We start from the raw sequence: 14613 nt of genomic DNA, 5'->3' as shown, positions 1-14613 counted from the left end.
GATTATGATGCACGGGGAAGTTGAAGCTGACGCTCCGAATCCCGATACCCAAGATGCTATGTACTCCTCCATATAGCTTCACGGAGCTACGAGCGGCCGTGTAGGGCAGCGCTCCCAGATCGGAATGGGATTTCTGAGTTTGACGTTCGATGGTTCTCGCTCACTGAGGGAGCCGCATGGGATCACGATGGAGGATTCGCAAGTTGTATACCCAGCAGGGGGTTGTACGCCAGCAACGTAGGTGAAATCAGTGCATATGAACATCCTACAGAGTTTTTTCCCTTATCTGCCCTCAGGTTTTGAGAAGTCCAGCTGCTCGGATTAACCTCAGACTGACGAAAAAGAAATAAGTGAGCTCTTCCGCGAGCTCAGGCAAGGCGTCCGGCAAAAAACACGAGGCGACCTTTCCCAACACCTCACCGTATTCCCTCCTCGGTAGACACACCTCCGATTGCTTGCTCCCAGCACATTGGAAACTCTTGATGGATGCGTCCCTCTCGATGATGGCGATGAAAGACAAGAATAAGTTCTTCACAACTGACGAATTCCTCTGCTGAGACAGAGGCAACCGATTTGCCGCCGTCGCCCAATTGTTAAATATTTGGAGCGTGACGAGGCACGAATTCTCGGAAAGAAGAGGAGGATGTCTTCATTGAGGAAGAATTTGTTCTCATGTAGTAGGTTGTATGCACACACGTAGAGGGTTCGTCTGGCTCTCGAGACCGTTCGGAGTTTGTGCGCACTAGGCAATATGTTGACGGGTTTACATGGATCAAACTTTTCGCATACGGCGGGGGGACGAACTACCAACTAAGTCAAGCTGATCATCACTTGGAGCACTCGGAATGACTTGCGTCGGGTTCGTGTCATGGAGCCCAACGTATGAGCATATAGGAAGAAGGGAAGTTGCTCGAGAGAGATAGAACCTGGGACACTCAAGCGAATTCACTCTCTTCGGCTGCTCAAACATGAGCTGTCAAACGAGCGGATGAGGAATCGGGGACCAATCTTGGCTCCACTGCTTCATTTATGGCCGCATCTCTAACGAGCAAGATCATTGTTGTCGCCTGGACGCGGGCCTACGGTGATCAAGCATTGGCTTGACAGGAAGACTGAGCACTGAGCGCGCGCGAGAGCGGCTCTCGAGCAGCTCACCACATTGAATTTGTGATTCACAGCGATACCGAGCGCAAGGTCGAGAGCCTGATTGCGTGTGATCAGACAGATCGGTATCACTCAAGAGTCCTAAAATCGAGGCGCGAATTCCCTCGTTGCGAATTAAACATATGAGACCGTTTCTCTGAAGAACATCGGAGGCACCCCGCTCGCGTCCCATATATTACATATATTTTTGGAGCAAAAAAGTGTCTCAGATAGTTCACGCAGGCAGACGAGCAGAAAAGTTCCTCGAAAGGCTGAGAATGTTGTTCAACAGCATCTGATCATTTCTCGTGTGACTTCTAGCGTAACCGAGTGCGCCGTCAGTCAATTTCGTCAGTCAACATTTTGAAGAGCCTCCCTAATTGAAAATCGTGGCTAGACTGCGAACTTCGATGCAAGTTAAGTTCGTGACTCGAATCGATGACTGACTGATAGACTCACTCTTCCACCCACAGCCAGCCGGCTCGCCACTTTGCTTCTCTTCAGCCAGCGCGGCGGATAGACGGTAGACCGGGGAGAGTTAGGAGCAGCGTTGAGCTTGTATTACGGCCGGAGAGCTCGGTTTGCTGCCGGGTAGAGGAAGTAGCCGAGGAAAGCCCCTTCGATGATGGAGGTTCATGTTTTGAATATATTCATGAGCCTCGATTAGACTACGTTTTCACTCACAACGTGTCAGATCAATCAAGGGAGAACATTCCGGATAGCCTCTTCCGGCTGAACACCTCACCATGTCGTCCGGTACGAGGTTCCTCCGTCACGAATTCGGAACTCTACCATATACGGTATCTTCCGATGTTCTGATTCCGGCTCCTGACCGATCTTGAAGCATCATCCGGGGAACGAGCCACCAGAGATTTTCTCGCACTGAGAATCAGCTTAAATCACGATGCATATTGATGAGAGCGCTGCGACATGGGGTTTGTTTTGCATTAAACTCCGAGACAGAACTCCTCGCCCTTCTTCACGGAACCCTCGGACTTGAGCGGCTCGACGCTCAATGGTAAACAATGGGTTATATTCGTTTATCTTTCGCCAGCGTCGTAAGCTGAAGTGAGTTCCCCATGTATTTCCTGCGCTGCCTTATACGAGGCACACAGCCGCCGGCGCTGTGGGACACACTTTCTCATGGCTCTTGAAATTCATTTACACCATGAGCTGCTACTCACAAAGTGACCACATCGCCTTCGACTGCACAAACATGCTTAGCTGAGTCTGACATCCTCAATCGTACGTCTAGTGGAGCACCGGTACGAATTCCCGCCGGGGATGAATGCAGCACGCCCACGTCTCACTCCGGAGGAGTTTCTCAAAGTCTAGAAATTATTGCGTCTTGCGACTCGGTGCGAACTTGAGGGATGCGTGAAAAAAATTGTTTCCCTCCCAGCTCTGCGAATTCAGTGCTCTGCGTTTCCTGATCTCAACCGGTCGGGAGCGGAATGATGCGGGGAAGAGCTCTATCATCTCGGATTGTGTACGCGAGAGGGGCTCGTCTGCCGATCGGTTGGTCGAATGGTCGGGCAGCGAACCCGTAATCATGACGATCAACTTGGGATTCGAGAGGAATCCATAACCACGGAATCATTTACGACAGAGCGACAAGTGGGTATTGCTGGAGGAGTCGCAAACGCAATTGCTGCCTTGATCCCGGATGAGAGAGGACTCGGGAGAGCGAGATGAGAACGGATCTGACGCGCAAGTGTCCCGCCCTTTCTCGAGCATCGTGGATTTGTCTGATTATCCCGATAGAGAACCGATAGTTGTGTTTCGGATGGCTTAGACCTAGGAGCGAGTCCGTGCATTCCCGATCGAACGAAGCTCCGGGGTGAAATTCGGATTGAGCATCGAAGAATAAACTCGGAGGAGATAGAGAATACTGTCAAGTCTCACAATTGGCGATCTTCCGACAGAAATATTGCGAAGCCTCGAGGAGTGTTGTGAGCGAGGCTTTAGTCCGGAATGCCTCGAGCCGAGGGAACGTTGTACATTGAGAGAGGATCTTGAAAGGTTTCTAACAGCTTTGAGAGGGTCAGAACTCCGCCCTCGCGTGAAGGAGGGCAGGCAAGGCTTTGTTCCCAAGGAGAAGCGGCGTAAAATATCTTTGTAGCCACATGGAGCACCTTGCACTATCCTGATGTCTTGGGACTTCGCGTCCTTGTATTTCTCGCTGCTGTAGGCATGTCTTCCTCGCGAAGGGGAATCTACCCTTCAGAAAAAAGTCGCGACATCCTCTGCGCTTCACGGTAATTTCCATTATAATGAAGTCGACCAGAGACTTAGAGATAATGAACGATTTCGAATTCTGAAAGTAAACCCGGAATGACTCCGGGAGAATTCGTAACGAATACTGTATCGTCTACTTGAATGGAAAGTTCATACGACTTCCGCCCCTCCATCTCGTTCCTTTATTTCAGATTCGCCGCCCGATCACGATGATAAATTCACTCTCCGCTCGAAATGATCTTGAGTAGAGCCCGAGCTCCCGCGGTAGGATTCGTCGTCTTGAGGGCTCCACGGCACGCTGTCACACAGCGACCTTTGTACTGACCAACTCGTAGACGAGCCGCTTTTTGGAGTATTTTGTGGAGCTCCCGCAGCTGTTGTTGCAATTGTTCGTGACTTTGATTCCGTATTTTGTGCGATTGAATCAATTCTCGGTTCAGGGGCTGCAGTTCCATGTACCACTGACGCATGGCTTTGCTGTTGAATCGAAATGAATGTTTTTAGAAACCGACAACGTTGATTTCCTGAGATCACGCGTGGCGAAATGGTTTTATACGCCTCCCGGAATGATACTCCACAGTGATGTTATAAATGCATAGATTCCACTGTTGGTGTCGCGTTCTTCGGAGAGGAAACAGAAACAGAGCTTTTGCGAGCTTTTCACCATGGCAAATCAAAACTGGGAGACAACTCACAAATCTTTCATGAGCCGAGCGTCTTCAGCTCTGACTATGAGCGCTCGAATGAGAGCCGAATTGTCAGCCATCTGCGCCGACATTTGCATCTTAGCACTCTGGAATTCTTCGATGCGTTGCATGAGTTGGAGGAGATTTTCACTCTCCGCCGGGAAATCGGCTGCAGATTGGAGCTCTTCAATGCCGAGAAATGAAGTGAGCGACTGAATCATCTCACCAGCGATTTCCATGGATTCAGTTCGGATCGTCATCTGAAACGTGAGTATCCTTTCATTACGCGAGTCTTTTTCGAGCCCCTGAATCAAGACCTTTTACTCGGCGAAATGTGAGAGAGACCGATTTCCTGTATCGAAATATCTGAATGGATTGGCATGGAGCTTCTATCGCTCACCTCTCCTGAGAAATCCATGTCGAAAGTTACGAGTTTCGAGTCACGAAGGCTGAGGAAAGTCATGTGGAGGTCTTCTCGCACGCTTACTTCTTCTTCCAGGAGGAAACTCTGATTTATCCATTGGGCCACTCGATGAGGTCTGTCATTGAGCTGGAACTTGACTGTGCCTTCTGCCTCTGAGCTCGGGGACTCCGAGCAGACGGTGTACATGGCGAATCTCGGGAGAGCCCTTGAGACTTCGAATACGTGGAACTGGGTTCTGGAATGACCGTGGAATCGACGAGACTTTATGACGCTTAATTTTCAGCTTTGAGGTCTCGTCATGGAGCGATGAGCTATTGACCGTCAATCTCTCCGCTCGATGTGGCTTCTCCCCTCTATCCTCCTGAGCACACGGAACCGCTCGACCAGGCTCTCCAGTATGCATGTTGAGAACTCAGACTTCACGAGTAAAAAAAACTTCCAGAAACGTTCGTCACTCACGAGTTCTTGTAACCGATGAAGGCTTTGATGTGAAGGTCGACTTCCACATCCCTCGGGGGTGTGAGCGGGACGACCGCTTGACTGCTTGCGAAGTCATCGTTGTGACTGTAAGGAGGAGAACTGGCTTGCATATTCTCGGAGCTTCGACTTGCTGCAGCGACCGAGTCGGATGAGCCTCATCGTGCGCCGGAGCGTTATCAGCGAGGAGTAAACTTACATAACGAGGCTTTCGTTCTGAAAAATCCCTTCGGCAAAAACGATGACGGCTTGAATTATTGTCTCGTTGTTCGTTTCCAGGAGGATCTCCACATGCGGCTGTAGTCCATCGCCTCCCATGTTGATGGCGAGACCAGTTTTCAAGCGCGTGTTTGCCTTTGGAGCAATCTCAGCGTTTTATTGGGGAAGGCTTCTGACGCTCCGATGAACGCCAGTCTCGGGTCAAGCGAAAAAAATCAGCGACAATATTCATTCTCGCGTTCACGCACCGCAATGCAGGCGATATCTTGATTGGCGATGGCCTGAACTTGCTGAGCGCTGTTCATCTCAGACAACTTCTTCGCCTGTTCGTAGTTACTCAACTCCATTACGAGAGCTTGTTTCTTTTGACTCAATTCCCTGATAGTTTCTTGCTCGTAGTTGGCATCCATGAGTTGTTGCCGGTACTCAGCGGTAGTGGGCGAATAGCCTCGAACTGCAACGACCACAAATAATGTCGTAACAACTTTGGTTCGGCATCTGAGTAATTACCTCGGAATTCTCGTCCCCGATCTTCGGCAGCTCGGCAGAGTGAACGTGTTTCAGGTGTCGCGTACCTTCGCTGCGAGGGTCGCCATCGGTGACGAGACCCGAGCAAGCGCGCGCCCAGGAATTGTTTTCGGGGGGGGCATTGTATTTGTAGGGGCTAACTACCGATGGTGATGAGCCTCAACATGGAACTCTATGGGCCAGAAAGAGATCTCGTGGGGGCCATGGCCCTCTCGCCCCGCCCATCCCCCCTGGGCTTGCCACTGGACCCGAGGGACGGGATCAGCCTAGGCAAGGATCGGGGCAACCGGAATCTAACAAGTGGGTTGCCAGTGGAACACACCTTCGCCGTCGACTGAGCACACAATCAGTTGTTCCGTTCCGTCGAGAACGTAGTCCGCGATCACGATACCGGCGATCGAATGCCCGAAGGAATCTTTGCTCAATACTTCACCGGTGCGAATGCTGCGGGCATCCACTTTCCCATTCGACCATCCAGTGACGAGTTCAGGTTTACCGTCTCCGTCAATATCGAATGCGACGAGGCAGATTGGCTGATTTTTCGACTTGGGGAAAAGCATCTTAGTTAGGAATCGCGGAATCTCCGTGCATTCGCATCATTTCTCCGCGAAAAATCAGACCGATAAAAGGGATAGGAGCAGTGATAATCTCACCTTAATTCGCCACAGCCGAGCACCTCCATTCTGATAAACGCCGATTGTACCGTTCACCAGCGCGTATGCGAAGAGCTCAGAAGTTAGTGAACACAAGAACACGATCGACTCCGTTTCAGTGATTTCGTGCGCAATGACATCTTCTTTGAAGACTCGGATGTCGAAGTCCTCTGAACCCACCAGCAGCTGCGATCGAAATGTGCCTTAGGGGGAAGCGGCAGTGGTACAACCGTCGATATCTGCTCATTCTTCTAACGAAACGTCATCTCGATTTCCCTTCTCGTCTCGGCCTTCTAGCTCCTACCTCTTGAAGACCGTCGCCATTGAAGTCCGTAAGAGCCATCGAAGTTATATTGTCACCAGTCACCTGCGGTATGGAATGATTTTAAATCGGAGACCTCCAGCTCTTTTGTCAATCTCCTCAATTCTCGGACTGGGTACTCGAGCTCGCTGAGGGATTTTGGAGGCAATCGAGAGGTTTCCTGCATGCATTATTCCTTAGTATAGTTCGTGATCCCTCTGGACATCCAAGTCTTGATTCAGTGATACGTGAATAGAAAACGAAAGGATCGAAGCACGAATTCTCCACTCACCGTCCAGAACACATCATTCCCTTCGTAGTCGAAGCCTTGAATGGAGCAGTTCCCACCGACAAGGACAAGGGGAGACGTGATCGTGCCTAGATGCCCCACGCACAAGCAATTCGCGCCGTCCGCAATCTGGAGTGTTCATTCAATTGAACGTATTGTGAGCTTGACATCGCGGGCTTGTGAGTTACGGAAACCCGAGGAACTAGCCCGGCGAGTACTCCGCTGTCACAGCTTAATCAGGGGGCTCCTTGTCGAGCCGCTGCCTTCATCCCCGGAAATACTTCAGGCTCTGATCACGCTGCGCTCACCTCTTTGTAGAATAGATCGCTGTTATTTTCAACGTCGTATGCTAGTACGGAATTCGGTGTTCCTACGACGAGGACCTCCTCGGAAGACCCTGGCCTCAGGGTTCCTGTTGCCAGCGATGACACTTTCTGATTTATGTTCAGGAGGGAAACATCTGCAGCTGCGGCTGCTGGGTCCGTCAGCCATCGATCGCCCTGTCGTTTCGTCTTCGTGTGAGGATTGTGGACGAAAACCTTGACAGGGCACACCAGTTAGAAGAAGCGATCCAAGATGTCTCAACATGAGCTTCAATGGATTCGGCCCCACGGCAGATGTGGATTTCTTCGTCGAACTCTTCCTCGGGGGTTTCCGACACTGCATTTTCCGAGATTACCTTTTCAGCAGACGTGGCTGCAACAATGCACGGATGGGTTCCATCAAAGCGACCGACGGCGACCCGTCGAGGGAGAATTTTGTGATTTAGGTTGAAAGTGAAGACGGCATTCATCGGCGTGCTGTGCGCCATGGCGACAACTGGAGTGAAGACGATCTCGTCTGTTGCCGGTTTGGAGCAACTTCACACGGAGCTTAGAATCCTTGTTTTGGACCCCAGTTGCCATGGACTACTGAGCTTTCCATTAGTGCTATGGGGGTACGACGGGGAATAGATCGAGCGGCTCGGATCTCAAGGAATCGAGCTCTTGAGTATAAGGCGCTGATAAGTTTCGCGGGACGAACATGCGGGGCGAGATCCAATATAACCTTTGTGAGGAGTTCAGGCCCAGGATGGAAAGCAAGATACGAGAAAAGATCCACCCATCGTCCTGTAATAGAACCACGAAACTCTCTCCCGAATATCGAGGCTGCGTGGAATTCGTATTTGAACACATCAACGTCTGGCTGGGATTTGCATACACCACCTATGTCAGGTGGGGCACTTATGTTACATAGGGACAACAAGGGTCTCTTTGATCGACGATAGCCTCACGTTATCTTGACGAAGCACTTGGGCCGCCGATAGACATTCGGTCCCGTAGGAAAGGCCCCTTCCAAGGACGATCCGTCCGTTTTTAGACACGAGATATCAATCTTTCCCTCGAAACGCATAGATTGGGAGGCTCAGCCTATTTAGCAAAACGCCTTGTCTTGTATTACAATCACTTTGTGAGTGGTAGAGAGGGAACTCAAGCTCTCGAGACACGAGAAATATTTGTTTAGCTCGTGAAGGTGTAGACTCGAATTTGGATCCCATTTACTCTATGACTAACTCCGACCCGCGGGTGCCAAGAGCGGCTGGGGGGAAATGTCCTCATTGAGCCCGAGCGCAAGAGCTCTCTGGCAGAACATTTTTGCGAATGTTGATACAGAACATATTTGTACATTTCGGAACGAGTCCGGAATATGGGCAACATTGAGCAGGCCTTAGAGCCTAAGGAGCGCCCTGACATCGTGAGCAGCCTATGTCAGGACATCAATATAAAACTCCAGTACATGCGAGCTGCAGGGGCTTCCCGGCTCGAAGCTGGTCGACGACGGCGCTCACGACGAAAGCATCGACGCCGTTGACGATCCAATCTGGCAATCTCCGTTTCGAGGCCTCTTTCCTTTTGCCGCTTTGCGTGTTTACCACGTTCGCTGGGACGAGCGCTCTCTACACTCTACATCATACAAGGCTCCCCCTGGTGGCTTCGTTGGTAAACTGCATGTCACCCAGAGCATACCAGCCAGCCTCCTAGTCAGCGAGGTTACTCTCAGCTGGCCGGTGCGTGCATCTCACCGCGTGCGAAGGTACGTTCACGAACGCTGTAGATAAACACACGAATCGACATCGAAGGTATTGGAGCTGGCCACATAACGTCTCCGTGAGAATAAGCATAAGCTTGGAGCGAAATTCGGATTGATTCACGACTGATTTCACGTTTTGTACGAAGATGTCATATGCGGATGTCAAGGTTCCGAAGATTGAGGCTCTTTTCGAGAGGGATGGATACCTCAGGAGCTACGAAAATGAAATAAAGAGAAGGTGAGTGGACAACACCCATGAGTGCGTTAGTTTCAAGAGCTCTTCAGAGATCTTTATTCGGTGTGTTTGAAACTTGGCTCTCCGAGGAACGAATTATATCGCGGAAGAATCTTGATATTCCGTCAAGGTCAACGACCTATCGGTCTCGTGGCTGCCGGGAAACTGTTGTCAAAACGCAGATCACCGTTTTTCCTCTGATTGAGGGGCATGCCCCATGATTTTTCAACTTACGCGTGGGGTGCCCGTCGATTAGAGAAGCCCCCTGGTTCAACTGGGTTGGGAAACAATGGACTATCTCTGAGCTCAATCGAGCATTAGCGTAGAATAAACTAGTGTTACCGGCTGGTGCACGATGGAGTATGACTGCGTGGTTCATCCATGACTGCCCATCTAGTCCTTTAGGTACATTACGAGCTATATATTCTTGCGCGATCCGCAACCTGAGCTGCCCCTCAATTAGAAATTCCACCCGATTTTTACCCCCGGGAAGAGCTCTTCGATTGGCATTGTGGCACGCCTTCCTAATAGAGAATGGCCTCCGCTTATGGTAAGAGGGAACCTTGTATAGAGATTCACTTCACTTCGGACACAGGGAACTTTATAGTACCCTTCCTATAGCACCCTCGAAGCATAGGTGAAGTCCATACGGAGCACGACCTGCCTATGAACTATGTACGACTTAAATGGTCGTCCAACTAAGATACTATATCCCTACCATCCAGATATAAATGCTTCTCCGAAAAGCGGACCCAAATCGAGAAAGCGGGCGGTTTACGAAGATTCTGCGAATCCTATAAGGAATATGGTCTACATGTGCGAAAGGATGGCACCTTGGTCGGAGCTGAATGGGCTCCGGGCGCAAAGGGGCTATACCTCCGAGGAGAATTCAACGATTGGAACAACACGTCTCATCCCTACAAAAATGTCGGATTCGGTGAGACTCTCGCCCAGGCGGACTACAGCTATTTTCCTAATTAGGCTTTCGTACAGATCACAACTGAAACTACTGATATTGCAGGCAAATGGGAGCTCCGAGTGCCACCGAAGGCGGACGGTAGTCCGGTCGTCAAGCATCTTGACAAAGTCAAAGTCGTGGTCCAAACGCAAGACAATAATTTCGTGGACCGAAATTCCCCGTGGGCGCAATATGTCCTGGAGGATTCCTCGAGTCCAGTGTACAATCATCATATCTACATTCCAGAAAAAAAGTGTGTCTGAAGCGCCAAGTCCAGCATGCCGGAATTCTAAAGTTGCTATGATATTCCTTGGGAAGCCTTTTGAGCATTATTGGAGCCCCGACCCGCAGTACAGAGCTGTTTTTTCCGGTATTCTCCACTAGATATCAGTTCAAGCATTCGAAGCCGAGGAAATCAACCGGTCTCCGGATCTACGAGGCCCATGTGGGAATCGCTTCGCCCGAATACAAGGTAGAACTCGAATCCCCGATTAAGATCCCCCAAAGCCCTATTCACGTGTTGTTACCTGGACTCATACACTCTGATCCAGGTTGCAACATACGAGAACTTCCGCATCAACGTCCTGCCGCACATAAAAAAACAGGGCTACAACGCCATCCAACTCATGGCCATCATGGAGCACGCCTACTACGCTTGCTTCGGCTACCAGGTACCATGACTGTCCTCACTGATCTTCGCTCATATCTGAACTCATCATAATCTCCTCCAAAGACGAGCAATAAGTTCTGTAATAAGGCCTTGGAATTCGAATGTCTAGGTGACTTCATTCTTTGCGGCGTCTTCGCGATACGGAACACCATGCGAACTCAAAGAGCTTATCGACACTGCCCATGAATTGGGCATCGTGGTGTTGTTGGACGTCGTGCATTCCCATGCTTGCAAGAACGTATTGGATGGCTTGAATCAATTTGACGGAACCAACAGCGGTTTCTTCCATGACGGAGGTGAGTTCGGAGCCGGCAATGAATCTGAGCTAAATTGAGTTTCCCGTTGAACCGCCTAAATTTTTCCCGATTTCAGGTCGCGGAGAGCATTCGCTTTGGGACAGCCGTCTCTTTGACTACAACCAGATCGAGGTGAGACTCATATGTACATCAATTCGGAATAGACTTGATGATTTGATCGAATAACAGAGGAGCTCCCCAATGTGGACTCGAGCACGAGGTCGAACTGAAGCGAGTGGATTCATTCTCTAGGTGTTGAGATTCCTGATGTCGAATCTCTACTATTATCTGGATGAGTTCCAATTCGACGGTTTCCGTTTTGACGGAGTTACGTCAATGTTCTATCACACCCACGGCATAGGCCACGGTTTCTCGGGTATGTACAGAGATTGGTCCCTCCTCGTAGGAAGAGAAAGTACGATGAAGCCATCCACGCTACGACCAGTCTGTTTGGTTCAGGTGACTACAACGAATACTTCGGAATGAATGTGGACACGGAGTCTCTGATTTACCTCATGCTCGCGAACGCCATGACCCACGAATTATTCCCGGGGTCGGTGACCATCGCCGAAGACGTTTCGGGAATGCCAGCTCTATGCCGCCCAGTTGATGAGGGGGGCACCGGTTTCGACTATAGGTCAGTTTAAATGATTGGATAGCTTCCCCGGATTCCCCCAAGAAATCTCTCGGTTCTCTATTAGAGTGCAAGACTCGGATGATCGCGGCCGGTTTCCCCGGGGAGCAATCATCTGATTTTCAGAATGGAATCTCCGAGCGAAGTCACTGATTCCAGGTTGGCGATGGCGATTCCAGACATGTGGATCAAAATCCTGAAAGAACAAAAAGACGAAGATTGGAACATAGGTAGCATCGTCCACACGCTATCGAACCGACGTTGGGGTGAAGGCACTATAGCCTACGCCGAATCTCATGATCAGGTCAGTTCCTCCGAGAAGCATCTCCGCTGATATGCATATCGTGGTCGGCTCATCCGCTGGGCCGAACTGTCTGAGCCTCTCAGAACATTTCTATCTTTCAATCTCGGTCTTGCTTGTAGGCGTTGGTGGGAGATAAGACGTTGGCGTTCTGGCTTATGGATGCCGAAATGTATACAAACATGAGCATTCTTTCTCCACTCACACCCATCATCGACAGAGGTGAGCATAGGGAACAAAACGTGAGCCTTATCGAATCGATCATTCGGAATCGTTAGATATTTTAGGACAATATCACTGAACGCCATCGCGTATAGGGCATCGTCTGTGATCGCTGCTTCCAAGATGACGCTAGTGCTCGAGATATACTGACGGATTGTGTCGACTGATAGCCTTGAGCGGTTTTTCGCATGGAAGCCGCGCTCACAAATACAATTCTCGAAATATCGTTCTGGTCTCGGAGAATTAAGAGAGCGGAGAGTGCGCCGAAGGATCCGTACATGAGCGTAGTATATTTGAAAAATATCAAATGCGAAGTCGGGCGGCGGAATAATGTATAGATAAACTTCAGGCATCGCCCTACACAAACTCATTCGGCTGATTACACATTCTATGGCTGGAGAGGGCTGGTTGAATTTCATCGGCAACGAGTTTGGGCACCCGGAATGGCTGGACTTTCCGCGAGCGGGTAACAACAACTCATTCCACCACGCTCGGAGGCAATTCAACTTGATTGATGATAACTTACTCAGGTACCACAAGTTCGATTCGGCGAATTTATACTTCAGTCTGTGTTCGGAGTTAGTTTGCCCCCCGAAATAGCGGAGGCCATCGACGGGGAAAGCGATGTCGCATTTCACGATCGTCTCCGCTTCAGATATCAATTCTTGAACAACTGGGACCGAGCTCTTAATGAACTCGATGAGAAGTACAAATATCTGGAGGCAAATCCCGCCTACGTCAGCTGGAAGCATGAGGAAGACAAGGTCCGCGCTGGAGTCATGTCGATTTTAAGCTTCATCATATATGCTCAGATGATCTCAACGAGAAATCAGTTAGAAATATATTGATCGTGGGCACCGTTCCAGGTCGTCGCGTATGAACGGGCAGGACTGCTCTTCGTGATCAACTTCCATGGACAGAAATCCTTCCCAGATTATCGCGTCGGAGTAGATGTGAGTTCACCGGTCGCATTGTATCCTCGGATTGCCCTGTCGAAAGTCCTCCTCGTAATTAATTGAGTACCTTCCATCCGAGCTCCGGATTATGCAGAAGTCTCGGTCAAAATCCTCCGCCCTTTCTTCCAGGTCGCTGGAAAGTACAAAATCGTGCTGAACAGTGATGAAGCGAAGTTCCAAGGCCACTGTCGTGTCGACCCGAATGTGAGCCTCAGCCCGGATATTATCCATTCGAGAGAAAGTCTGGGCAACGAGGGCCGTTCTCTCAGATTTCGCTCAAGTTTTCCCACGAAAACTCCATTCGCTAATTTTGTTTGTATCGAATTGCAGGTGGAAGCTTTCACTGAGCCTCACGGTTATGCCAATCGGAGAAACAGCTTATTGGTCTATGTGCCATCTCGAACCGCTCTGGTTTTCGCGAAAATCGACTGAAGAGTAGGCTACGTCGTTCTGCGAGCAATTCACTCATCGATTGATCGACTCCTTATAGTTTCATTGATTTCATTTTCGATTCCAATCAATGGGACGTTGAACGACGGGCTGAAAACAGGGCAGAGGGAGCGAACCGGGGACCTGTAATGATTCCAGAGGAGAGACGAGCCAAATATATCAACGAGTTTTAAAGTTTCATGCTACACAAAGAAGAACATGCCAGCGATACCGTGATTGCTCTGGTTCGGTGCGCAAGTTCTGTTATCTCGCAATAACATGCTGAGAACTCCAAAGTTTAGAATATACCCCCCAAGTGACAGAATGCTGTTATCATTCTATTTATTACTACCATTAAATAAAAAATAAAGAAGAGTGAACTTTGGAAGAGATGCTATATTTTCGTACACCAAACGCAAGCCATCCACGTGGGTATTGCACGTCCAACTGCAGCGAGAGGACGTGGCAAAGAGGAAGAATGCGGAATTCCCATATATCAGGTCTGCATTTCATTATGACTCAAACGTGGGATTGTCAATGCTTGATGGATAGCTCTGCTGATAACATTGACTCAGTGAGTCGGTCGCTCGCAGACGCGTTGCCACGAGAAATCGCGTCGGCCACCAGAGATTCCACCCTTGCTTTCTGTGGGCACCGCAAAGAGCAACGCACAGCTCGGTGTCATCAATTTCCATCGTTCCCCACACACAAACACCCCACACAGATATCCAACTCGCACGCCAGACAGACTCGGGAGTGAGAGCTAAAGCGAACGAACAGTTCGCGACACACTTGGAAAGTAACTCTTCACTCCGCGAGGTTCCCCTGAGAACCATCACTCCGAATTCCTTCCTGTTGAAGTTTCGTGTCTTCACACAGCATGA

General features: G+C 49.9%; 2 protein-coding genes across 3 annotated transcripts; one reads left to right on the top strand and one right to left on the bottom strand.

Moving 5' to 3' along the window:
• Positions 1-3599: 3599 nt before the first annotated feature.
• On the bottom strand, positions 3600-7769 carry LOC100905843 (Bardet-Biedl syndrome 2 protein homolog). Its single transcript, XM_018641326.1, has 12 exons — positions 7638-7769; positions 7267-7497; positions 6962-7087; positions 6673-6735; positions 6369-6554; positions 6038-6260; positions 5436-5641; positions 5168-5322; positions 4951-5055; positions 4468-4726; positions 4077-4327; positions 3600-3858 (listed from the first exon to the last, which is right to left on the bottom strand). The coding sequence occupies exons 1-12, from the start codon at positions 7767-7769 to the stop codon at positions 3600-3602; spliced, it is 2196 nt and encodes a 731-aa protein (XP_018496842.1).
• A 1164-nt stretch (positions 7770-8933) lies between these two features.
• AGBE (1,4-alpha-glucan-branching enzyme) lies at positions 8934-14113 on the top strand. Of its 2 annotated transcripts, XM_003748187.2 has the most exons (17): positions 8934-9031; positions 9175-9266; positions 9989-10200; positions 10285-10474; positions 10606-10693; positions 10773-10892; positions 11001-11187; positions 11264-11319; positions 11440-11563; positions 11647-11824; positions 11981-12125; positions 12245-12344; positions 12694-12874; positions 13000-13108; positions 13211-13297; positions 13430-13504; positions 13631-14113. In XM_003748187.2, the coding sequence occupies exons 2-17, from the start codon at positions 9175-9177 to the stop codon at positions 13730-13732; spliced, it is 2046 nt and encodes a 681-aa protein (XP_003748235.1). In that variant the 5' UTR covers positions 8934-9031; the 3' UTR covers positions 13733-14113. The 2 variants fall into 2 exon arrangements, with proteins under 2 accessions (XP_003748235.1, XP_028968673.1); XM_029112840.1 differs by lacking the exon at positions 8934-9031 and having other exon boundaries at positions 9045-9266; positions 13430-14113.
• Positions 14114-14613: the final 500 nt, after the last annotated feature.

The sequence above is a fragment of the Galendromus occidentalis genome, unplaced genomic scaffold (genome assembly GCF_000255335.2).
Source record: "Galendromus occidentalis unplaced genomic scaffold, Mocc_1.1 scf7180000077529, whole genome shotgun sequence".
Classification (NCBI taxonomy): Eukaryota; Metazoa; Arthropoda; class Arachnida; order Mesostigmata; family Phytoseiidae; genus Galendromus; species Galendromus occidentalis.
This window is presented reverse-complemented; position numbering and strand designations above follow the sequence as displayed.

Excerpts from the sequence above, each read along its gene's own strand:
- LOC100905843 (XM_018641326.1), bottom strand. The coding sequence starts at position 7,769 with ATGGCGCACAGCACGCCGATGAATGCCGTCTTCACTTTCAACCTAAAT. Across the intron at positions 6,555-6,672 it reads ATGGCGACGGTCTTCAAGAG|CTGCTGGTGGGTTCAGAGGA; the intron begins GTAGGAGCTAGA and ends TTTCGATCGCAG. Across the intron at positions 4,727-4,950 it reads TTCATCGGTTACAAGAACTC|AACCCAGTTCCACGTATTCG; the intron begins GTGAGTGACGAA and ends CGGTCATTCCAG.
- AGBE (XM_029112840.1), top strand. The coding sequence starts at position 9,175 with ATGTCATATGCGGATGTCAAGGTTCCGAAGATTGAGGCTCTTTTCGAG. Across the intron at positions 13,109-13,210 it reads GGAAGCATGAGGAAGACAAG|GTCGTCGCGTATGAACGGGC; the intron begins GTCCGCGCTGGA and ends GCACCGTTCCAG. Across the intron at positions 13,298-13,429 it reads ATTATCGCGTCGGAGTAGAT|GTCGCTGGAAAGTACAAAAT; the intron begins GTGAGTTCACCG and ends CCTTTCTTCCAG.